The 25880-nt window shown below is 36.7% G+C and overlaps 1 protein-coding gene across 11 annotated transcripts in view; it reads left to right on the forward strand.

Annotated features, from left to right (window-relative positions):
- Positions 1–25880, forward strand: part of ANKHD1 (ankyrin repeat and KH domain containing 1) — a 138347-nt gene that overhangs the window by 79459 nt on the left and 33008 nt on the right. For 8 of the 11 annotated variants that reach the window (XM_047778815.1, XM_047778806.1, XM_047778809.1 and 5 more), the window contains 11 exons: positions 69–196; positions 391–534; positions 2173–2275; positions 11196–11954; positions 20461–20606; positions 20767–20878; positions 21336–21481; positions 22094–22236; positions 22671–22884; positions 25223–25398; positions 25519–25681. In XM_047778815.1, the coding sequence (XP_047634771.1) occupies positions 69–196; positions 391–534; positions 2173–2275; positions 11196–11954; positions 20461–20606; positions 20767–20878; positions 21336–21481; positions 22094–22236; positions 22671–22884; positions 25223–25398; positions 25519–25681 (2234 nt within the window). The remainder of the gene's footprint in view (positions 1–68; positions 197–390; positions 535–2172; positions 2276–11195; positions 11955–20460; positions 20607–20766; positions 20879–21335; positions 21482–22093; positions 22237–22670; positions 22885–25222; positions 25399–25518; positions 25682–25880) is intronic. The other 3 variants (XM_047778807.1, XM_047778816.1, XM_047778817.1) reach the window with 3 other exon arrangements.

A 25880-nucleotide genomic window follows, 5' to 3' on the forward strand; every position in this document is an offset into this window, starting at 1 on the left:
AAAAAAGTTTTTAAAATCATATTGCCTGAATTGGCTTTGCTAAGATTGCTGTTTATTTTTACTTGAAGGTGCCAATGTGAATAGGGCTACAGCCAATAATGATCATACGGTAGTGTCACTGGCATGTGCAGGAGGTCACCTGGCAGTTGTTGAGCTCCTCTTGGCTCATGGGGCTGACCCTACTCATCGTCTCAAGGTATTCTACTGCAAAAGAAGTAAATTATATATATAATCATTGAAATACATTTCAGATATTTTAGTGCTTAATATTTTTACTAATATTCATTACTGTTTACATGAGGTTTGAATTTTATATCAACTGCTAAGAAACTAAATGTATATAGTAATCAAATTTAGAGTTAATTAATTATGATGTCATTCTTTTCCCAGGATGGCTCAACAATGCTCATTGAAGCTGCAAAAGGTGGCCATACTAACGTTGTTTCTTACCTATTGGATTATCCAAACAATGTTCTGTCAGTTCCTACCACAGAGGTATCTCAGCTCACCCCACCTTCCCAAGATCAATCTCAGGTAATATAAAGTGTCGTTTATTTGTACAAATATTCTTACAATTGGGAGTTTTTGTTTAACATTAGTCTTAAGCAAAAGGAGCTGATTTCTCTTTTAAAATTCAGATAAACCTGGTCCTAAATTAAGTTTTTCTTTCAAAAGTCCATGGAAAAATTTTTAATTATCTTATTTACTGAAAGTAGTAAGTGGGGTTTTAAAGAGTTTTTTAGTGTTTCTAAAAAAAAAAACACAATACCAAGTATAGATATAAATATTCCAAGTTACCCTCTTATTACAACCAGGTCTTTAGGATGGTGTGTTTTTTGTTGTGTTTTGTTTTGCTTTTACTTTTTAGGGCCACACCTGCGAAGTTCCCAGGCTAAAGGTCAAATCAGAGCTGCAGCTGCCAGCCTACACCACAGCCACAGCAACGCCAGATCCTAGTCACGTCTGCAACCTACACTACAGCTCATGGCAACACCAGATCCTTAACCCACTGAGTGAGGCCAGAGATGGAACCCACATCTTCATGGATACTAGTTGGGTTCATTACCGCTGAGCTGCAATGGGAACTCCAAGATTGTGTGTTTGTTTTGTTTTGTTTTGTTTTGTTTTTTTGTCTTTTTTTGCTATTTCTTTGGGCCGCTCCTGCGGCATATGGAGGTTCCCAGGCTAGGGGTCCAATCGGAGCTGTAGCCACCGGCCTATGCCAGAGCCATAGCAATGCGGGATCCGAGCCGTGTCTGCAACCTACACCACAGCTCACGGCAACGCCAGATCGTTAACCCACTGAGCAAGGGCAGGGACCAAACCCGCAACCTCATGGTTCCTAGTCGGATTCGTTAACCACTGCGCCACGATGGGAACTCCGATTGTGTGTTTTTAATGAATGAATTAAAAGTAATTTTTAATCTCTAAAAACATGGAAAGAATATAAAGTATACTAAGTATACATAGTTCAGTGAAATCTTAAATTCTTTTTTACAAAGTTATCCTGAGAACTCTTAAAATACACCAATTTGGGAAATATATTGGTTTCTTTTTCTTTTGACCATATAAAATTTGAGTAAGTGTATATTGGCCAGTTGAATATGTGGCTTGTACTCCGAGCTATAATTGAAACCAACAGCTTTCCTTAACAAAAGAGTAATATTCCATTTAGTATAAATCATTGACCATTTGTTGATTACCTGAATTTGCTCAATCAGTATAATCAGAAATTATTCCTTGCTGAATGCTACTGCTGCTGCTGTTGCTGCTGCTGTTGCTTCTTTTATAGAAACAAAAAAGTGAATTTGTAGTTCCCGTTGTGGCTCATTATTTAACAAATCCGACTAGGAACCATGGGGTTGCGGGTTCAATCCCTGGCCTTGCTCAGTGGGTTAAGGATCTGGCAACACCATGATCTGTGGTGTAGGTCACAGACATGGCTCAGATCATTGCTGTGGCTGTGGTGTAGGCCGGCGGCTACAGCTCCACTTCAACTCCTAGCCTGGGAACCTCCTTATGCTAAGGGTGTGGCCATAGAAAAGACAAAAAGCAAAAAAAAAAATAAAGGTGAATTTGATGGTATACGAAGAAAATCTAAAACAGGATTTCTGTTTTACGGATTTTTTATTTTTCGGTCTGAGAATATTTTTTTCTGAGTTGACTTTATAGGTTCCACGTGTACCAATGCATACACTTGCCATGGTTGTACCTCCCCAGGAACCTGACAGAACTTCACAGGAAAACTCTTCTGCCATTTTAGGAGTACAGAAAGGTTAGTTATTGAATTATTTTCCTTAAAATGGGTATTTTATCACCTAATGTATGGCTTCATAAAGGTGCACAGTTACCGTGTGACCAGAATTGAGGTAGGTAATTCTAACAAATGCTAGTTGTCTTACATACTATTTAAAATAGAAAAGATATAAGCACTAAGAAAAGTGATTTCTCAAAGTGTTAACGTACTGCTAGGTGTAGTTTTTATCTGGCACAGACAAAAATACTTGAGCATACGAAGTTCTCCATTGTATTAAAATAGTAAAAATTTATCAGGCATTCATTTTTCATTTCACAGTTCTTTAGCTAAACAGTAGTAAAATATGAAGAATGAAAATATATCTTTGCTGTCTAGTTAAGTCTTAGTAGCATTGTTGAATTTATGGGTTAGCATTTATCGATACACAAACACAGACAAATAACTATTAAAAAGTATATGAATACTATCCAAGTAAATGTCAAAGAGCAGTATATTCCTGTTTAAAGGACCCAAGTTTATGAGCGCTATTATTTTTCTGCTGTCTTTTCATTTGTAAAGTAACTTAACTTCATAATCATGTATGGTTGTCATATCTAGGTTCTCTGAAATAAAGAAAATAGGTGATATGAAAAGTATTAAAACCTATTATATATAAAACAAATTCATGAGCGTATTTCATTCATTATATGATAATCAAATCCTGTTTTTTTGAAATCACAATGAAGTGTATAAGTATTTATTAGTATCTTTAATACAGCTTTAAGTAAAGCTGGTAAGGAGTGACTGTTTTAGCAGCAAACAGAAGCTTCTTTCAAATTAATGACAATATTAGTAATTTAGAGTGTTGTGGGCCTTTACCAAGCATTACTTCATTTCAAGCATTAATTTCAAAGATAAAATACCTGTAGTTTCTCTAACTTAGGCTAATTCTAGGAGTTTTCCATTGGATATCTAGCTATTCAAACTTTTCAGAAAAGGAACACTGCCGTTTTTAGTCTTAACATATAGAACAAATTAAGTATGTACTTATTAAGGAATCTGAGCATCCTAACCAGCTGATAGCCTTCAGTAAAATATTTAAAGCTAAATGCCTCTGTTTTTGTGGGGTTTTTTGTTTGGCTATACCCTATGGAGAACTGCAGTAACTTTGGCTAGAGAAATTCAGTACTAAATAAGTAATCATTTAAAAAATATATTTAGGAGTTCCCATCGTGGCTCAGTGGTTAACGAATCCGATGAGGAACTATGAGATTGCAGGTTCAATCCCTGGCTTTGTTCAGTGGGTTGAGGATCTGGCGTTGTCGTGAGCTGTGGTGTAGGCTGACCTGACAGCTGTAGCTCCGATTCCACCCTTAGCGTGGGAACTTGGATATGCCATGGGTGCGGCCCTAAAAGCAAAAATAAATAAACAAACAAACAAACAGAAAAGCTTAAAAAAAGAAGCTAGGAAGGACATGGAATATGTACACAAAGGGAGTAAAACATTTTAAATTTATATTTAACATGTAAGTTAACTGAAATGTTTGTGTAGTGATTTTTTAAGTTGATACTCAAGTGAGTAATCATATTTTTGTTTACAAAATAGATTCTCATACTGAGTATCTACAGAGTATCTACTTATTTTCACTTTGATGTTTTACTACTTACTGAATAGTATCAAAATGAGCTAAGCATTAAAGGAGTCTTTCATTTTACTAAATTATTAGGGAAGGAAAAAATAAACACTTGAATCTAGACACTTGGGTACTTGCTGTTGCCAGCTGCCAGGTGGCATTGCCAACCCAGCATTTGTTTATACAGGATCAAGCTATGATAATGCTTTGTGTTAAGATGTCATGTTGGCATAACTCGTGTGCATCATAGGATAGTGTATCAGTATAAATTAGGAAAAATTAGGTCATTATGTAGGAGTGCTTATTAAGTCACCTGGTTAGACAGAAAAACCAATCTTAAATTATTAAAAATATATGTTATTTTCTCCTTAAAGTGGCTTTTTCTTCTCAAAATTTCTCATTTATGTCTCTAAAATTCCTTTGAATGAGGAAATTGCTGTTCGACCCTCCTAAGTCCATAGGTTATATCTGTGTTGCATATGTGGCTAGGCATGGAGGAAGGATTCTTATTCTCTAGGACTCACTTCTTTTCCTCTTCTCGCAATCATCTTGTCAAGGTTATAACATTTTACTCCTATCTGAGTCTTTTTGTTCATATCTGCATCCTTTTAAAATATGTTCACATCTGTAAATCTTACCCAGGTGTTTATATATCCTACTCAGATATTCTTTCATGACCCATTTTCACCATTCATCCAAGCTTCATCCATCTTGACTCACATTCTCCTGATTTAGGCAACTGATCTCACTTATCTATTGTCAGTTTTCAAGGATTTGAGATCCTAGGTGGCATCTCACAGAAGCCTCAGAATTGCCTCTATAAACAAAATGTGAAACGAGGTAATAATGATAAGCTCAGTTTTCTCACATTATTTATTATCTATAGTTGTGAATATTAAAATGGGAAAAGATATATATATAATACCCTTATCTTTCCAAATTTAATTTTGTAAATAAATTTGTAGATTGAAGCAAGCCACTTGTTGCAGCTAACTTAGTTGCTGTAGTTGATCCTATAGAGATCCTAATATAGAAGGATTCATGATTACTCTCTGCGGTTGGATAGCTTAGAACCAGCTAATCCATTGCAAAGCATTCGAATGATATCATGGTAAATAATACACATCTGTTGTGTGCACATTAAGCCTTCTTGAGGAGTCATTTCTTTTCTCTGAACTCCTATAGCACTTTATTGGGTTTTCCTTCTGGCTCTGGCCACTCCTGCACCTTGACCTCCCTTTTGGACTTCAAGTGCAGAAAGCTGAGTTAAACACACTCGACTCCTGGTACTTTGGCTTCTTTCGTGTTTTACTTTATTCCCTTTGGTTCCTCTTTCCATACCCATGCTGCCCCTTAGGCAGGCAGTCATTCTACTGTGTTTGATTTACAGATTGTTTTGTTCTTACAAGTTCTTATAAAATACTTATTTTTAATTTACACAGTGTTATAGATCTGTCTTGTTTTTTTATTTTTTTCACTCAACACTGTTTTTAAGATCTATTCATGTGTCTACCTCTAGATTGTTTCTGCCTGCAGCGTAGTGTTTCACTCAGTATACCTTCTGTTTTTCTCTTGTTATTTCTCCCAGTGATGGGTACCCAGATTGCCTCTCATTCCCCACCACCACAGATAATGCTGTGATGAAAATTCTGGTACAGTACCCTTATGGATCTGTGTGAGAATTTCTTTGGGACAAACTCAGGAGCAGAATTACCTGTCGTAGGAATGCTTAATGATTATCTTACAAAGTACTATAAATTCACTGCCTAGAACAGCTACAGCAATTGACACTCCCACCAGTGATATATAAGTGTTACTATCTAATACACCTCCATCCCATTTCCAAACCTGCTGATGCTTGGCTTTATCCATTTATTTGGATTTTACACCTTTATCTCCCTTTTTAGACTGTAAGCTCCTTGAGGTCAAGGTTTATGTTGCTCGTCTTTGTATGGTCCACTATGCCTTGCTTGTACTAGATGTTAAACATTTGTTGAATAAATTAAACTGAATTCCAGGCTAAGAATATAGATTATTCTGAAGGCAAAAGAAAATTTTTAAGAATTTTTAAGGAGAGCAACATTGTGATTAAAGAGGATGTTTAAAAATTTAAGAAGTAGTATTCTAGACTAGTGGGGAAAAGATTGAAAAAAGAAATATTGGGAGTTCCCGTCGTGGCGCAGTGGTTAACGAATCCGACTAGGAACCATGAGGTTGCGGGTTCGGTCCCTGCCCTTGCTCAGTGGGTTAACGATCCGGCGTTGCCGTTGCCGTGAGCTGTGGTGTAGGTTGCAGACGCGGCTCGGATCCCGCGTTGCTGTGGCTCTGGCGTAGGCCGGTGGCTACAGCTCCAATTCGACCCCTAGCCTGGGAACCTCCATATGCTGCTGGAGCGGCCCAAGAAATAGCAACAACAACAACAGCAATAATAACAACAACAACAACAAAGACAAAAAAAAAATATTGGAGTTCCCTTGTGGTGCAATGGGTTCAGGATCTGGCATTGTCACTGCAGCACCTTGGGTTGCTGCTGTGGCATGGGTTCAATCCCTGGCCCAGGAATTTCCATATGCCACAAATGCAGCTGTTTCCCCCCCCCAAAAAAAAACAAAACAAAGTTAAGAATTAACATGCTGCTTGATATCCCAGAGTTGTTTATTGAAGTAGGTAACATGAAAAGTTCTAATTTTTATATCGTCATTAAAATTGTATAGAAAAATTATATGTATGGTGAATGAGGTTGAGTATTCCTCTGGAAATTTTAGTCTAATATTCTCTAGTTTAATAGATTTCCATTTTTGTAGTCATGCTTATGTGGATTTACATATGCACAAATTTAATAATGTCTTGTAGTATATGACTGCCTACAGTAAAAGGCAAAAGGTTGATTTAACCTGCTAGCATGTAACACAGATGCTCTAATTTTGGACACATTTGTTAAACATAGATCCAGTTACATATCATGCATTATTTTCCTTTGCCCATTTTTTTTCTGTGGCCCAGCTGACTAATTGTTTTAGGCACAAAAATGATTGATAGAATTAAACTCATTTCAGTAATAAACTAAATATTTGACAAGTATATGTCCACCTCATTCTCATCATTTTTTATTACAGACTCTTTTAATTAATGTAGAAAAAGTAAAAGTTGAGGAAATAGGGTAGAAACCAAACCAAAGAGATGAGATGGTAACTCTGCCTGTGTTCCGAAACAGTGCTTTACAATAGCACTCACTGCTATCAATGAGTAGATTTATTTACTTGTATCTGACAGTGGGAGAGATTTGAGGGAGAAGGAACTCATTTTCTGGCATCTTATACTACTACCTTCCTACCTACTGAAAATTGTGTTGCTAAATGAACACTTGTTAACATTCTCTACTTTCCCCCAAAATTGAAGTTGCTGCTTCAGCTTCTAGGAATAATTAGGTGATAGTTGTTTTTCACCAACATGGCTTATTCATGATGCTATAGCTTGTCCTAGAGCTTTGGTGTGTATCTAGGCAGTCCCACTAACTCCATGGTTACAGATACTCAGTCATTGGCTGTTTTGGGAAGAACTGCTTTTTGTGCATTACTTTCACCATCCTCTCTTTTTCTTGCTACATGTATTTTGGGCTTTTCATCCATATGTTTAGTTACATAAGTTATTCTTAATAATCTTGTGCTCTAAGCTTCTTATATTCTATTTATTAAGAGATAAGACCAGGGAGTTCCCATCATGGCTCAGCGGAAACAAATCTGGCTAGTATCCATATTCCACAGCTGTGGACCTAAAAAGACCCCCCCCCCCAAAAAAAAAAAAAAAAAGATAAGGCCAGGAGTTCCTGTCGTGGCTCAGCATTAATGAACCAACTAGTATCCTTGAAGATACAGATTCGACCCCTGCCCCCTTGCAGTAGGTTGAGGATCTGGCATTGCCATGAGCTGTGGTGTAAGTTGCAGAGGAGGCTCGCATCTAGCATTGCTGTGGCTGTGGCATAAACGGGCAGCTGCAGCTCTGATAGAACCTCTAGCCTGGGAACTTCCATGTGTTGTGGGTGTGGCCCGAAAAAAAGAAAAGAGCATTCACTCTTTGCAGAACTTCTTAATTTACTTTGCTAATGTTACTGAATGTATTACATGACTGAAAATTGCCTTGCTGGGCTGGTAGATTTATACATTGCCATGTGTGGCAGTTCAATTCCCTTTTTTTACCACTGATTATTATTAGGTACTTTGAATATGTAAATCAAACCACAGGTTCCTATATGATCTTACAAAAATGGTTATAAAATTATTTCACAATGGCTTTTGTGCTAAAAAGATAGAATCCGTTCCCATCATTTTGCTTAGGTAAAAGTATAATATTGAAAGTGGATAATACATTTTGCTGAATATTGCCTTTAAAGAATAACTGAGCCTCTTAAAGTAATTGCAGTGATTTTGAAACTGTGGTTGTCTGACCTTGCTAAAGACAATATCTAGGGGGAAAACTGTTGGATTTTTTTGGTAGTAACATGTTGCAAATATTTGAGCGATCTGTAGCTTTGAGTTCTATTCTAGCAAAAAAAAAAATTAATCTCTTTTAAGAACTCTTTGAGTTCTGAGCATTTTAATATCTAATGGGTTACTTTTTTCCTTTGGACCTGAGAATCATTTTGAATCCATTGGTTGGGCTTATTTTTAACAACTCCTAAGTTACATGTGTTATTCACATATATTGACTATGGTCCTTAAGAGAACTATTTTTTCACCCAGTTTTAAAAAAAAAAATTATTGAAGTATAGTTGATTTATAATTTGTTAATTTCTGCTGTATAGCAAAGTGATTTAGTTATACATATGTATATATTCTTTTTCTTATTCTTTTCCATTATACTTTGCTATGTAGTAGGATCTTGTTGTTTATCCATCCTATATATAATAGTTTGCCTCTGCTAATCCCAAACTCCCCTAATCCTTCCCTCCCCTGTCCCTGCATCCCTCTGGGCAACTACAAGTCTATTCTTCATGTGTGAGTCTGTTTTCGTTTCATAGGTATGTTGATGTGTGTTGTATTTTCGATTCCACATATAGATGATATCATATAGTATTTCTCTTTCTGACTTATTTCACTTAATATGATAATCTCTAGGTCCATCCATGTTGTTGCCAATGGCATTATTTCATTCTTTTTGATAGCTGAGTAATATTCTATTGTATATATGTTTGTATATACAAGCATCTTCTTTATCCATTCATCTGCCAGTGGGCATTTAAGTTGTTACCATGTCTTGACTATTGTAAATAGTACTGCTCTGAAGATAGGGGTGCATGTATCTTTTCAACCCATTTTTTTTTAACAGCCTTATTGTGAAATTTACATACCATAAAATTCACTCACTTTAAATATACGATATTTAAATAACTTTTAGTAAATTTACGGGATTGTGTAACCATCACCACCATCTAGTTTTGGGACATTTCCATCACTCCATCAGGATCTCTCATACCCGTTTATGATCAGTCCTCATTCTCACCACTGTAACCCAGGCAACCACTATTTTCCTTTCTGTCTCTATAGGTTTGCCTTTTCTCTACAGACTTGGTATGAGTGGAATTGAATAGTATGTGGTCTTTTTAAGTCTGGGTTCTTTGACTTGGCATTATGTTTTCAGGGTTCATCCATGTTGTAGTATGTGTCAGTAGTTGGTTCCTTTTTAGCAACAAAAAGTTGAATAGTCCCACTTGTTCCTAAACAAGAAGATTAAACCTTGACTTTGCCTCAAAGTAGTTATTATATATTTCCTCTATTTTTTATGTGCAGATGTTAGTATTGTTAATATTGATAGTTATTTTGCCATGAGGGGAGTGAGTTAAGTGTGACTGAAATCTTAATGGGAGTTTCTGTTGTGGCTCAGTGGTAACAAAGCTGACTTGTATCCACGAGGATGCGGGTTCCATCTGCGGCCTCACTCAGTGGGTTAAGGACCTGGCGTTGCCGTGAGCTGTGGGGTAGGTCGCACACACAGCTCAGATCCCATATTGCCGTGACTGTGGCGTAGACCTGCAGCTACAGCTCCAATTCAACCCCTTGGAACTTCAATATGCCTTGGGTGTGGACCTAAAAAAAAAGATGAAGATCTTAAATTAATGTGCAGTTACTTAATTTTTAACATGCACTATCAATATGTGTAATACTCTTTAGGAACTCTGATTTTTTTCTCTCATAAACTTTTATGTGAAGAGTTTGTTTAAACTCAGAATAATTGTCCTTTGTAGTATGTTCAATACCATGTTCAGGTACAGAAGTGTTTAAGACAATGAAAATTTGTAGATGGTTATTGTATCTTTAAAAACCTGATTTCACATTATATTTTAATATAATAAAAGAAACATTTTGACAGTTTTAAACCAGTTTTCACTGCTTTGATCTGTAAGTTATAGTTTCTTTTTCTTTTTTTTTCTTTTGCATTTTAGGGCCACACCTGCAGCTTATGGAGTTTCCCAGGCTAGGGGTCAAATCAGAGCTACAGCTGCTGGCCTACTCCACAGCCACAACAATGCTAGATCCAAGCCTCCTCTGCATCCTATACTACAGCTCATGACAACGCCGGATCCTTAACCTGCTGAGCAAGGCCAGGGATTGAACCCGCAACCGCATGGTTCCTAGTCGAATTTGTTTCCGTTGTGCCACAACAGGAACTCCGATTAAGTTATAGTTTCTTGAAATAACCTGTACTTGGAGTTAATATTGTGCAAACCACAGTTGGGCAGTAAGCTAACATTAATGGTGTCTTCAACACTTTTGATACTGCTCTAGATTTTTTTTTTGGCTGCACCCGTGGCATGTGGAAGTTCCCTAGGCCAGGGATTGAACCGGCGCCACAGCAGTGAGAACACCAGATCCTTAACCCAATAGGCCACCAGAGAATTCCAGTACTGTTTTAGATGTGATGTTCTTTTAAAAGTCCAATTTAATAAGCAGATTTTTTGAGATTCTTCCTTCTTCGATTTCCTTTTCTCCCTACCCTGTCTTATTTTCCAAAAATCCTCCGATCTTAAATATTAAATTTTTTAAATTTAAAAAGTCACATTTTTTAAATTGGCGACATTCCTGTTTGTGTTGCATAAAATAGCTGAGTCTCATCTTTAATAATGGTAATCTAGTCTGCGAATCTTTGAACATTCATTCTACAGCATTAGTTATGTATGGGTTTTGGGAGGGAGGTGTTGGGGAGGGTGGGCTGGGGTTTTTTTGGTTTTTGTGTTGGGGTGGTTTTTTTCGTTTGTTTGTTTGTTTTTTTTTTTTTTTTTTTTTTTTTTTTTACCATGGCACATTTTCAAACATTTTTCATGTGCTTAGGTACATCCAAGCAGAAGTCCAGTTCCCTGCAGGTAGCAGATCAGGACGTACTGCCACCTTTTCACCCTTACCAGCCTTTGGAGTGCATAGTAGAGGAGACTGAAGGCAAACTGAATGAACTGGGACAAAGAATTAGTGCTATTGAAAAAGCACAGCTTAAGTCACTGGAGTTAATTCAAGGTGAACCTCTGAACAAAGATAAGATAGAAGAACTTAAAAAGAACAGAGAAGAGCAAGTCCAGAAGAAGAAGAAAATACTGAAAGAACTGCAGAAAGTGGAGAGGCAGTTGCAGATGAAAACACAGCAGCAATTTACCAAAGAATACTTGGAAACCAAAGGTCAGAAAGACACAGTGTCTCTGCAGCAGCAGTGCTCTCATAGAGGAGTCTTCCCAGAAGGGGAAGGAGATGGTGGCCTCTCAGAGGATCACTTCTCAGAGTTACCTCAGGTTGACACAATCTTATTTAAAGATAACGATGTTGACGATGAGCACCAGCCTCCAGCATCGGCAGAACAAATTGATTTTGTCCCAGTCCAACCTTTGTCATCTCCACAGTGTAACTTTACCGGTGAATTAGGTTCTAATGGGACAAATTCTCTTGACCTCCAGAAAGTATCAGGTAATCATCAGATTATAGGACAGCCTCAGATTGCTCTTACTGGACATGATCAGGGGCCGTTAGTTCAAGAACCAGATGGACTAATGGTTGCAACTCCAGCCCAGACGCTTACCGACACTCTTGATGACCTGATAGCAGGTGGGTTAAGAAATATATTTGTAATCATTTCTCTTTAATCTGTGTGCTCATCTTCTTTGCACGACCCTACAAAAACACCAACTTGGTACTTTTCTATTTTAGAATTAATCTTTGTAAAATTACTCATTTATTGACATGTTTTGGAAGTGAATTTAACTAAGCTCAACAGCACTAACACCCAAAAGTATGTTTTCCTTGTTGTTTTTTTTTTTTATTTGCAAAATTAAAGACATAAAGTTACCATGATCCTTTACTTTAGACCTTTCAAATAAAAATCACCCTATCTTGGGCGGGAGATCTCAAAGTAGAATTTCTTCGTAGGCTTTAGAAATAATCATATAAGATTAGAGAATTAATTTTCCTGCTAGGAATTTTCATGTTTGGAAATTGGAAATCTAAATCTCTTTGCTTTTTCTTTATAATTTTATTAGATTAATTTAAATATTTCTAAATAAAAGAGATGTTCAGAAAAAACTATAAGCATTTCATATTGTTAAAATAACTTGTGGTTAGAAGATCTAAAGCACATTGAAATTACTGTCAACCTGATGATGATTTGGAGATTGGGATTTTTATAGTAACTGTCCTGTGAAGCACACATACAGACACCACACACACAGCGCAAAAAGAGACAGGCCTGATAAACTTAAAGTATATGTTTCTGTTTATTGTTGTGTGGAAAATTACAACTAGATATGAAATAAGGTACACAAGTTTACTTTCCCTTTCATTGTCCTTGCAGCAGTGGGAAAACAGTGCAATTAATCATTTACCTTCCTAAAGATGGCTGGTGAATGTATCACCTCCATGAGAGCCCAGTTCAGTGATGCAGCCAGAATGGCTGTTGACAGTGGATGAAGACCAAGAACTAAGATGTAGCTGGAGTGATATTCAAAGGCAGGCCAGTCCTCTGTCTCTTGATTGCAACATTTTTTTTCTTTACTGTTGTCTGTTTCTTCTTGTCATATTCTCCTCCCCTCCTCCCAACCCAATTATGCTATCCCAGTTTCCTTTCTTCTTTTGTGAGCTTTTAGTCTTCCTAATCTTAACTGAATCTTTAAAATGTGGAATAAGATTACATAATCCAGGAATTTTATTGGGCATGTGTATGACTTCCAGTGGTTATAGAATTGTAATACTGCCTTCGAGGCTCCTCTGATATGTAATAGGTATCACTGCGCAGAGGAGGAATGTCTTAGTTTCAATAAAGAAAATAAAAATGCTGGGAAATGTTTTAAGGAGTTAGATTCATTATTCTTTAATTTAGGTTTTTACATCTTTGCCCACCGCCACTTAACACAAATTAACTTAGTGCCGTTAGCGTTGAGAGTTATAAATTTTGAATAAACACTTATTGTCCATTTATAGTTGTAATTTTTACTCTGGGCAAAAGCAGATATTGAGGTGAAAACTATGATAAGTGAAACTGGTGACCTGGGGGGTAACATTTTTAAGAATTAGTAGTTCTATAATTATTAATATAATGTTCCTAATTAAGTACTCAATTTGGGAGTTCCCGTCGTGGCTCAGTGGTTAACGAATCCGACTAGGAACCATGAGGTTGCGGGTTTGATCCCTGGCCTTGCTCAGTGGGTTAAGGATCCCGCGTTGCTGTGGCTGTGGTGTAGGCCGGTGGCTACAGTTCCGATTCAGCCCCTAGCCAGGGAACCTCCATAAGCCATGGGAGCGGCCCATGAAATGGCAAAAAAAAAAAAAAAAAAGTTAAGTACTCAATTTGCACTTCTGAAATCCATATTACCTATGTTACTGATCAGTATAGTTTGTTGGAACTTAAGAGCTGTCCTTATTTTATTTGTTTGTTTGTTTTATTTAAAGAATGTAGAAACAAGCCTAAAGGGAACTTGTGGGTGTTAACTTTATGGTAATATTTAAGGATATTTCTTGTAGAGGAGGTCAAATTCTGTTTATTTTACTAAAGTATTTGTTAGTTTGAAATGACTTTTTATAAAGTTCACATGAAACTTCAAAAAATTGGTTTAGAAATCTTTTAATTATATTTAATGTTAATATAAATGAATAAAATTTAGGAGTTCCCGTCGTGGCTCAGTGGTTAACGAATCTGACTAGGAACCATGAGGTTGCGGGTTTGATCCCTGCCCTTGCTCAGTGGGTTAACGATCCGGTGTTGCCGTGAGCTGTGGTGTAGGTTGCAGACATGGCTCGGATCCCGTGTTGCTGTGGCTCTGGTGTAGGCTGGTGGCTACGGCTCCGATTAGACCCCTAGCCTGGGAATCTCCATATGCCGCGGGAGCGGCCCAAGAAATAGCAAAAAGACAAAAAAAAAAAAAACAAAAACCTAATTTCTATGTTAGACTTTAATGCCTAGTGTTGGTTGGCCCACCATTTTGTACAATATTCTTTATTAGTAACATTTAATGTATAAATCAGTCATTCCATTAAAAACCATCTTCACGAGAGTTCTCTTGTGGCACAGCGGGTTAAATATCCAGTCAGCATTGTCACTGCAGCAGCTCAGGTTGATGCTGTACATGGGTTTGATCCCTAGCCTGGGAACTTCCACATGCCACAGGAGAGGCCAAGAAATTAAAAAAAAAAAAAATTATCTTCATGAAAAATTTCTTCATTTTTACGAGGTTTATATTTAAAAATATATAATAATAGTTAGATTTTCTTTGTTCAAAATGATGAGTTATTTCAAAGTTTTAAAATGTTATTTTGGAGTACCCCATTGTGGCTCAACAGGTTAAGAACACAACATAGTGTTGTAAGGATGTAGGTTTAATCCCTGGCCTTACTCTGTGGTTAGGAATCCAGCATTGCCAAAGCTTCGGTGTAGGTCACAGATGTGGCTTGGACCCTGTGTTGCTGTGGCTATGGTGTAGGCCAGCAGCTGCAGCTCCAATTTGACCCCTAGCCTGGGAACTTCCATGCCACAGGTGCAGCCCTAAAAAATAATAGTAATAATTTTCTAAAAAAGAATAAAAGAAAATGTTATTAAGTATAAGTTTCTTTTAATTTCTTAACTCAAGGTGAAAGAAATTAAATAAGGATGAATTAGGTATTTACCTAATAGGTATTTACCTATAATTATGAAATGTTATTATTACACCAGTAGAATTATAGATCAAGCCAAATATGTAATTAATTTTACCAAAAATTAAATCTAGTTATCATCTCATAGTTAATAAAAGAGGGGATACTCTACATCTTGGATAATATTTATATGTAAAAATGTCTTACTCTTTAAATATAGAAGTATTTTTATTGCTGTCATGATAATGAATTGGTTAGATGCATAATTTATTAGTGTCATAACTTGATTAGTGGGCTGACAGTCATTTAGTATATAGTCTTATTTGTATTATACTTGGTATATTCCCAAATGGAATATATGTATACTCTTGATTGGAAGCATGGTTCTTCAGGTCCTTTTCTTCTAAAAGTAAGTGTTAGGCTTTTAGAAATTATTTTAAGGAGTTACTGTCGTGGCTCAGCAGAAATGAATCTGACTAGCATCCATGAAGACGCAGGTTCAATCCCTGTCCTCACTCAGTGGGTTAAGGATCCAGCATTGCTGTGAGCTGTGGTGTAGGTCGTAGACATGGCTTGGATCTGACATTGCTATGGCTGTGGCGTAGGCTGGCAGCTATAGCTCCAATTCGACCCCTAGCCTGGGAACCTCCATATGCCATGGGTGCAGCCCTAAAAAGCAAAAAAAAAAAAACAAAACCAAAAATTTGTAATAGCAAATAATTCTTGACTAAATTCTAAAACTAAGGTCTGAAAATAAAAGGCAATTTTTAAAAATTCAAAATATCTTTGTTGAGCAGTTCTAGAAACATCTAGTAAAATTTTCTTTCTTAATATGTAAAGAAGCTTGAGAGATCCCTCTATGGGGCAGCGGGTTAAGAATCTGACTGCAGCAGCTTGGATCGCTGTTGAGGTACAGGTTCCATTCTGGGCCTGTGCAGTGGGTTAAAGGATCTGGTGTTGCCACACCTGTGGCATAGGTTGCAACTGTGTCTTGGATTCAGTCCTTGGCCTGGGAACTTCCATGCACCATGGGTGCAGCCATAAAAAAAAGAAGAATCATGGATATAAGAAAAAGCTTTTGGCAAAACTCACTACAAAAAAAAAGAAGAATCAGGAGTTCCCGTCGTGGCGCAGTGGTTCACGAATCCGACTAGGAACCATGAGGTTGCGGGTTCGGTCCCTGCCCTTGCTCAGTGGGTTAACGATCCGGCGTTGCCGTGAGCTGTGGTGTAGGTTGCAGACGCGGCTCGGATCCCGAGTTGCTGTGGCTCTGGTGTAGGCTGGTGGCTACAGCTCCGATTAGACCCCTAGCCTGGGAATCTCCATATGCCATGGGAGCGGCCCAAGAAATAGCAAAAAGACCAAAAAAAAAAAAAAAAAAGTAAGTAGGTAAAAGAAGAATCATGGATATAAGAAAAAGCTTTTGGCAAAACTCAAAATTCAAAGATATTTTGAATTTTTAAAAATTGCCTTTTATTTTCAGAGCTTAGTTTTAGACATCTGAACTAAGAATTGTTTGCTATTACAATTTTTTTTTTAAATCAGAAAAATAGGAATGATGCCTACTTCTGTTTCCTAATTTCCTGATGGCAAATTCCTCAGCTTGAGAAAGAACACTTATAAATATCCTTCAGCTTGCATCATAGGCCGGGGGTGCATCCATAAGCGTGTATGTATGTGTGTATAAAGAAGCATGGTTAAAATTCAACTAGTATCACTTAGTTTACATTTATTGAGCAATTATCATGCACCAAGCTCAGTGCTAAATTCTCTTACATACATTATCTCATGGGTTATTTATAGTTATACTATAAAATAAGTCCATTTCCCACCTCTGTTTTTGTTTTGAAAATTGAGGCCTAGGGAAATTAAGTTGCTGGTAAGTATTAAGATTCAAACTCAGTTCAGCCAAACTTAAGAACCTTAGATATAGTATGCATGCATCTGATTCTTTTGAAGTTCCAAGTTTATATTAAAGATAATATTTTCTTAGACTTCTGAATTCTGTTAAATAGGGGGTTCCCATTGTGGCACAGAGGAAATGAATTCAGCTAGTATCCATGTGGATGTGGATTCGATCCCTGGCCTCGCTCGTTGGTCAGGGATCCAACGTTGTGTGAACTGTGCAGTGTAGGTTGCAGACTTGGCTTGAATCATGTGTTCCTGTGGCTGTGGTATAGGCTGGCAGCTACAGTTCCAATTCGATCCCTAGCCTGGGAACTTCCGTATGCCGCAAGTACGGCCCTAAAAAAAAGGGAGGGGGCAATACATTGATTAAGTAGTTCTATTAAATAAAAATTTCCTTTATTAGTTTTATATTAAGCTTTGATGTGCAGTGAGTTAAGGTGACACAGTGGATTAAAGATCCAGTGTTGTCACCGTGGGTGCTCAGACTGCGGCTGTGGCACAGGTTCAATCCCTGGCCCTAGAACTTGAGCATGCTGCAAGTGTGGGGGGAAAAAAAAGATTTGATTTTTTTTTTCACGTGAGGTCTAATGTGGTTTTGTGAGTTTAGAACATTGTTACATTGTTGGTATTTAATAGACTCCAAACAAATTCTTCTTTTTTTTTTTTCTTATTAGGACCACACCTATAGCATATGAAAGTCCCCAGGCTAGAGGTTGAATCAGAGCTGCAACTGTTGGCCTGTGACACAGACACAGTAATGCAGGATCCGAACTGCATCTGTGACCTACACCATGGCTCACAGCACGCAGGATTCTTAACCCACTGAGCGAGGTCAGGGATTGAACCCGAGTCCTCATGGATACTAGTTGGGTTCGTTAACACTGAGACAAAATGGGAACTGCTTAAAACAAATTCTAACTCAAGAGTATTTTAAGTAGTTCTTTGGAGGTCATTTTAGGCTCAAGAGTAAAACAGTAATTAGGAAACATATCAGGAATTATATTAGGAAAAATATATTAGGAAAAATACTTATAATAAAATATCTTTAAATAATAACTTCTAATATTTTGTAGATTGTTATTTATATGGAGCTATTTAATAAAGTTACTATTATATAAAAAATTTATAGTGATTTAATTTCTTAAGACCTCACAACAGTTAATCTAGTAGCTGAGATTTTTTTATATAGTAAGTGTTGTTATCTTCTGTATTGCCTACAAAACTAGCTTAAATTTCAAAAAGAATTAAGTAAAATACTGCACTTATTTAGTTCTTCTATAACTCCATTTTAGATAGTATATAAATTTAATTTGAATTATATAATGACTTTGGTGGTATTTGATCATTTTCAGAGACATTTTGTTCAGATGTAGGAAATGTTTTAGGATTTATGAAACTGTTGTCGTTCTGGTATAATTTTATCTTAATAAAACCTTTATTCAACATGTGCTTTTAAAATCTTCGCTACTTGCTTTATCTTTAGAAGTTTTCATTTATAATTAATCCTGTTAAATAGACTGTTTCACTTAAGTCATTTCTCTGGAATGTTTCTGATCATTGTTGTTTCAAGGAGGAAAACATGTTTCTTAGGATACTGTGGTGCAATCAATGTAACAATACATTTTTCGGTAATAGGACTGTTAAATACACAAAAGTATTTTTTTTAAATCATCTCTTTAAAAAAATCTTTTATATTCGCATTCTGGCGTAGCACTCTAAGCAACTATTTAAAATTTTTTGAATATCTATTTTTCACAGTAACAAAAAGGGAGAACATGAATAAACAAATTTAATAATGATAGAAAAATATTTAGTAAGATGTGTTAATAGTTATGAGACCACTGTTAAAATCTTAACAATTAAAAAAGTGTTGTATAGCAATGTTTAGTATCTTATTTCTGGAGCTATTTTCCAAACATATCAGCTGTTTGAAGTGGTACAACAAAATACTATCTGCTTTTAATTCAGTCTATAATAAAAAATTTTAAAGCTTTGTTTTCATGGTGAATGTTGTTATAGGCAAAACAGATGTTTATAACAATCATTTCTCTTTGTAACTGTATGGTTAACTTTGTATGTATATTTTTGTGGTGACAGAAACTGCAAAAATTCATATTGTCAAGGTAATTTTTTATTATCTTGACATACAGACAGATCATGTAGAAATATATCTGATTTTCTTAAAATTTTTCTGAGTTATTTAAAGAAGTAGCCTTCTATGCTTAGTCATTCACACTTGTAATCAGTATCCCTTGGTTGGGATCTGGGTATATCACAGTTCTAGAGAGAGAACCATTCTCTGACCCTTGAAATGTTGACATTTTCCTTTAAGACCTCTGTGTTTTTACTTTTATTTATTTAGTTATTTCAAGTTTTTGTCTTTTTAGGGCCACACCCATGGCATAGGGAGGTTTCCAGGCTAGCGGTCGAGTCAGAGCTGTAGCCACTGGCCTGCTCCACAGCCACAGCCATGTCAGATCCAAGCCGCGTCTTCAACCTACACCACAGGTCACAGCAACGCCGGATCCTTAACCCACTGAGTGAGGCCAGGGATCAAACCTGTGTCCTCATGGATGCTAGTCAGATTCGTTTCTGCTGAGCCACAATGGGAAGTCCAAGACCTGTGTGTTTTTTATTGACTTTTAGTGTAGGTAAGAGGATGTTATTGCCATTGCTTAAGCTTTATTGTCTTTCCTAGGTTATTAATGATTATTGTTTTTTCTTTCTTGCTTGAGTTGTAATGTTTTTATTTTACAATGCATTGAATGATGATACTGAAAGTCCTATAAAATATCTAATAATTACATATATACTTAGGCACTTACCATGTACCAAACACACAGATGATTCCCAACATCCCTCTGTAGGTCATATTTCCCCCTTTATGGGGCAAATGCCGTCTCTTATGAAATAAAAGAGATAGGCAGAGACATAAAAATGTAATTTCATTTAACTCAGTTTTCTAACGCTGTATTTGGAGGCCTCAAATTAAAGTTCCAATGTTCGTTTTTAAAATAGTTTGATTTTCAGACATTGATTGATTTTAGCAAATTTTCCGGATATATACTGAATTTTAAAAACACATACTATTTATGTGAGAAATAGTCTACTTTGTTCTTTCCCTTCTTCTGCTTTTTCTTCTTTTTTCTTTATTTTCTTATTTTGTGTTATCCTCAGGATATTTTTACCTAATCGCCTTTTACAAACTATGATATAAAATTCCTTTTTTTTTAAATTGGGTACTATTCATTATATATGCACTAAATATCAGGTACCATGCACAGTATTTTACTTTGTTATCTCAAGTTGTCTTTCCAACAACCTTACAAGGCAGGTACTGTAATTATCATCCTCATTTTACATATAAGGAAATTGAAGTTCAGAAAGGTTAAGTTACTTGCCCAAGATCAGAAAGTCATTGGTGGAACTGGGATTCAAACATATGTCCATCTGACTCCAAAGCTTGTGATTTAACTGCTGCATTATATTACTGCTATAGAATTTTCTGTCCTCTATGTTTTTCTGTATACAAATGGCGTTACTCTTTTAAGTAGAATTCAGCAATATGAATGTTGTTTTTCAGCGGTGAGTAGCAGAGTGCCCACTGGTTCGAACAATTCTTCTCAGACCACAGAATGTCTTACTCCTGAACCCTGTTCACAGTCTCCAAGCAGTGTGGCTTCCCAGTCTATTCCCTCTGTGTACCCTTCAGTTGACATTGATGCACATGTGAGTAGACTGCTTTATTTGAATTTATTTTGCACGTTCTGATTTTCTTTGGAAAGGAAGAGAACCATTGTACATTAATTGTGAAAATAAATATTGCTTGCTCTTCAACTGATAACCCACTATAAACAAAAAAATCTGATTTTTTTTTCCCTTTTCCTAGACCGAGAGCAATCATGACACAGCATTAACACTAGCTTGTGCAGGTGGCCATGAAGAACTTGTATCTGTACTCATTGCACGAGATGCTAAAATTGAACACAGAGACAAAAAAGGTAAGACATGCTAGTCAGAAATAAAGTCTGAGTATATCAGAAAATTCATTTTTTCACTGTAAATAAGTGTTTCTAGACTTACCTTCGTGAAAAATGTGTTAGCATGTTTCAGTTAGGACTATCCAGATTTCTACAGGGCCAAATTATTCTTCAAAAATTAGACTGTAGATCATCAGGGAAGTACAGCAAGTTGTGGTTGGCTTTCTCCTCAATCCAAAAGTAGAGCATGCAGAGGTAGCCAAGTTTATTATAATTATAAACTTTTATAGATTTGTTCGACTTAGCATTTTCTTCTTATCAGGTGTTACGGGGTTTTGTCACTAAGATACGAAGGTTTAAAGCAGTTTTAAGTATCTGCCCTAAAGTCCTTTTCTTACTAAAGCAGTAGAGAATTAAAAACAGTGGCTTAATACGGAAAAAACACACGTTTGTTTGAGGTGTTTCTTTTGTGATTTAGGTTTCACACCACTGATCCTGGCAGCAACAGCAGGGCATGTTGGAGTTGTTGAAATCCTTTTAGATAAAGGTGGCGATATAGAAGCACAATCTGAGAGAACTAAGGATACTCCACTTTCATTGGCATGTTCTGGTGGACGTCAGGAAGTATGTTCATTTTAATTTTATAAACATTTTACTTATATTTTGAATATGCATATGCCTAGTAATTTAGTTACATGAATAAAACTTGCATGTATTTCGACATGTTCTATATACTAAGTTTAATGAGAATAGTAAATGCCCTTTTAAGGAATCTGTTTCTTACATTTTAGGCAAAAAAAAAAAAAAAAATTCTCTTTATCTTTACATTTATTGAGACTGAATGAAGCACAGTCCCAACGCATATGATATGCAAATTCATCACTTAATAATTGAGTAGAGGAGTTCCCTGGCGGCCTAGTGATTAAAGGATCCAGCATTGTCACTGCTGTGGCTCAGGCTCGATCCCTAGCCTGGGAACTTCCACATGTTGCAAGCACAGCCAAAATAATAATAGTAAATAATAATAATAATTGAGTAGAAAGAATAACATCTTGTTATTTCCGTATAATTGGGATTTCATAGCTATGAATTCCTTGATATTAAATTGAATTCATTTTTCTAGTTAAAATGTTAGATATTTAGACAAGGAAGTCATAGATTCCATTTTGTTGTGCTTCATTATAAGGCAGACCCTTGGTGAAAACTAGATTTCTCTGTTCCTGTTTTACTTCGTAGGTGGTAGACTTGCTGCTGGCTCGGGGTGCAAATAAAGAGCATAGGAACGTGTCTGATTATACACCACTGAGTCTAGCTGCATCTGGAGGATATGTTAACATCATTAAGATTCTGCTTAATGCTGGGGCAGAAATTAATTCAAGGTATCTATCACCTTTTCCTTTTATTACTCATGATTAGTAGACCATTACCTTGGAGTTAAGTGTGTTCTCCTAAATATTTGGACAAATACCATTTTTAATTAAGACAGTAGTGAAGTTGCAAGGCTGACTATTCTTATAATGTGCTTATAAATAAGCAAAGCTTATTTCAGCTAACATGGTTGTTTTTAAAGGGGTCTCATTTCTAAAAACACTTTGTTATATGTAGTTGGAAATTTATGAACTTTAAATAGGGATTGTGTTTTAAATTTTGAGATTTTCCTATTCCTAATTAGTCTAAGCGAATAAAATCTATTCATTGGTGGTAGAAACCTTTCTTTTTACTGCAGCTTTTTTATCGTTTATGTTCGCTACGCTTTTTAGAAAACAACAGGCAACATATTATTTTAATTTTCTAAGCGCATTTCCCCTCTTAGGACTGGGAGTAAACTAGGTATTTCTCCCCTGATGTTGGCTGCAATGAATGGACATGTTCCTGCAGTGAAACTGCTGCTTGATATGGGTTCAGACATTAACGCCCAAATAGAGACCAACCGGAACACAGCTCTCACTTTGGCCTGTTTCCAAGGCCGGGCAGAAGTAGTGAGTTTGCTTCTGGACCGAAAAGCCAATGTTGAACACAGGGCAAAGGTAAGCATTTTATTACTGTCAACTACTTCAGATATATTTCCAGTGGAAAGAGCACAGCACTTCAACTCAGATTGAAAGTGCTCTTGTAAATTGTCAGAAGTTCAACTGTTAGCCCAGAGCAGGACTGGAGAATAGTGCTCTACAGTGGCCAGTGACACACTATCACCATTCAGGATTTTTGTTGAGGACAGTGAAGAAAAACAGAATCAGTACTTTTTTTTCAACATTAGGCTTGAGCGGCTTTTCATTAATCCTCCAGTTTGCAACTTTTTTTTCCTGCCTTTTTTAGGGCCACAGCTGCAGCATATGGAAGTTCCCAGCCTAGGAGTCAAATTGGAGCTGCAGCTGCTGGCCTACACCACAGCCCACAGCAATGTCAAATCCTTAACACCCACTGAGTGAGGCCAGGGATCATACCCCCATCCGCATGGATACTAGTTGAGTTCGTAACCTGCTGAGCCACAATGGGAACTCCCTTTTATGTATATGTTTAAAGAGCTCCTTTAGTGAGGCATATGCTTACCATTAGTAAAAACCTCAAATGAAAAATTACTGTATACATTATAAAATTAAGACTGCTCCGTGTCCCCTGGTGGACTAGCAGTTAAGGATTTCGTGTTGTCACTGCTGTGGCTCTGATTCAGTCCCTGGCCTGGGAACTTCTGCATGCCCTGGGCACAGCCAAAAAATAAATAAATAAGACAGCTAAAATCTAATCTAACCATGACAGATTCTGACAATCTCATGATGATGTGGCATTTAGAAAATAGGAGTTAGTATATCACTGTTTTGATTCTCTCCCCCCCTTAGGACTATTAAATACTTAGAGCCCTAGAAATATATAACTTATAATATAGCTCTTTATAATCAGACAATGGTCAGTCAGGTACTCATTTCAAATTAGAAATGTTTGAATGAAAACCTCCTATTTTTTTCCTAATCTCCATTGTTTGTACTTAAAATTTAAAGCAATATTTATATTTTTTTATGAGGAAGTGGGAGTTCCCCTTGTGGTTTAGTGGGTTAAGGACCCGATGTTGTCTCTTTTAGGATGCCAGTTCAATCCTTGGCCTCACTCAATGGGTTAAGGATCCAACATTGTTGTAAGCTGCAGATGCAGCTCAGATCCAGTTTGCTGTGGCGATGGCATGATTTAACCCCTACCCTGGAAACTTCCATATGCTGCAGGCAGGGCTATAAAAAGATTTAAAAAATAAATTAAAAGTTAAAAAAATAAAAAGTAAAAAATTTTTGAAAAGAAATGAAGTGTAGTTTTCTCTTAAACATTTCATCACACAAAGAGAAATGAGCCTCTCTTGCTATCTAGTTTATCTTTCTGTATTACATGTATTTACTGTGGCCCATTTATCTATGAGGAGTCTTAGAAAAAGCTGTATAATTTTGGAAGTGATACTGGTAGGAAAAATCTCTTGGTAAAATGTTGGAGACTAATAAGCAAAGACACATACATAAAACTTATGAAATGAAATTTTAGTCTCTTTTACCAAAGTTTGAGTAGCACTTAAAGAATTTATCCTGGCTTATTTAGCAAACTGCATTCTCAGATAGAGTATATTCTTTTTGTTGTTGTTTCTTTTTTTCTGTTTAGGGCCATAAATGCGGCATATGGAAGTTCCTGGCTAGGGATCCAGTTAGTACTGCGGTTGCAGGCCTGCACTACAGCTGTGTCAACATGGGATCTGAGCCACACATGCAACCTGTGCTGCCGCCTGTGGCACACCAGTCCTTAACCCACCGAGCAAAGCCAGGGATTGAACCTGAATCCTCATAGATAGATACTAGTTGGGTTCTTAACCTGCTGGGCCACAACCAGAACTCCAAATTGAGTGTGTACTAAACAAGTTTTTCCCATTGAATATTGTGCCATATTTAGTTTTCTTTTTGTTTTAATATCGCTATCCCTTGTGCAGAGAAATTACTGTCTCATGTAAATTTGTAACAGTAGAGATGTTATGAAATTTTTTTTTAGCGTGAGGCAGTGTAAGTGAATTCATTCTAGCATGTCTTAACTGAATCTAATAATTTTCACTTGCTATTTAATAAAGTTAAAGAGTGAATATTGCTTGGAGTTCTCTTGTGGCACAGTTGGTTAAGGATCTGGCGTTGTCACCTGCAGCAGCCTGGATCACTACTGTGGTACAGGTTTGATCACTGGCCCAAGAACTTCCACATGCCGTGGGCATGGCCCCAAAAAACTGAATAGTGCTTAATATTCTTATAAGAGAAAATCAGAAATAGAATCTACTTATAAGTCAGTTGTTTCAGTCCTTTAAAGAAATGAGTATAATTTACTCACATAATTTTTTGGTTTAAACAGACTGGTCTTACCCCCTTGATGGAAGCTGCTTCTGGGGGCTATGCTGAGGTGGGCAGAGTTCTCCTAGATAAAGGAGCAGATGTCAATGCTCCCCCTGTGCCTTCCTCAAGAGATACCGCTTTAACAATAGCAGCAGACAAAGGTCACTACAAATTTTGTGAGCTCCTAATTAATAGGTGGGTAAATTTTAGAGAATTTCCTATGATCCCTTTCACTTTTCAGAGCCTTTACAGTTAATAAAATTGTCGGCCTCTTCTCATAGGAACAAACTGTATTAACGTCCTTTGGTTTTATAGAGGAGCCCATATTGATGTTCGTAACAAGAAGGGAAACACACCCCTTTGGTTGGCATCCAATGGTGGTCATTTTGATGTGGTACAGTTGCTAGTGCGAGCAGGTGCTGATGTGGATGCAGCAGATAACCGGAAAATCACACCTCTTATGTCAGCATTTCGCAAGGTAACTTGATGTGGGGAGAAAAATTTCTAAAGTTCAAGTTGAAATCATGTGAGAAAGATAAATTGGTCTTGAGGAATTGACTCTTTTTCTATATGCAAACCTCTGCTGTCTTTCCTATTTGTGGCCAAATCTAAGAGGTGTATGGTAATTCCCTGTATCTTGACTATTTAGGCCGTTGTACATAAAACATGAGATTTAA

This window comes from Phacochoerus africanus, chromosome 4, assembly GCF_016906955.1.
Source record: "Phacochoerus africanus isolate WHEZ1 chromosome 4, ROS_Pafr_v1, whole genome shotgun sequence".
NCBI classification, from domain to species: domain Eukaryota; kingdom Metazoa; phylum Chordata; class Mammalia; order Artiodactyla; family Suidae; genus Phacochoerus; species Phacochoerus africanus.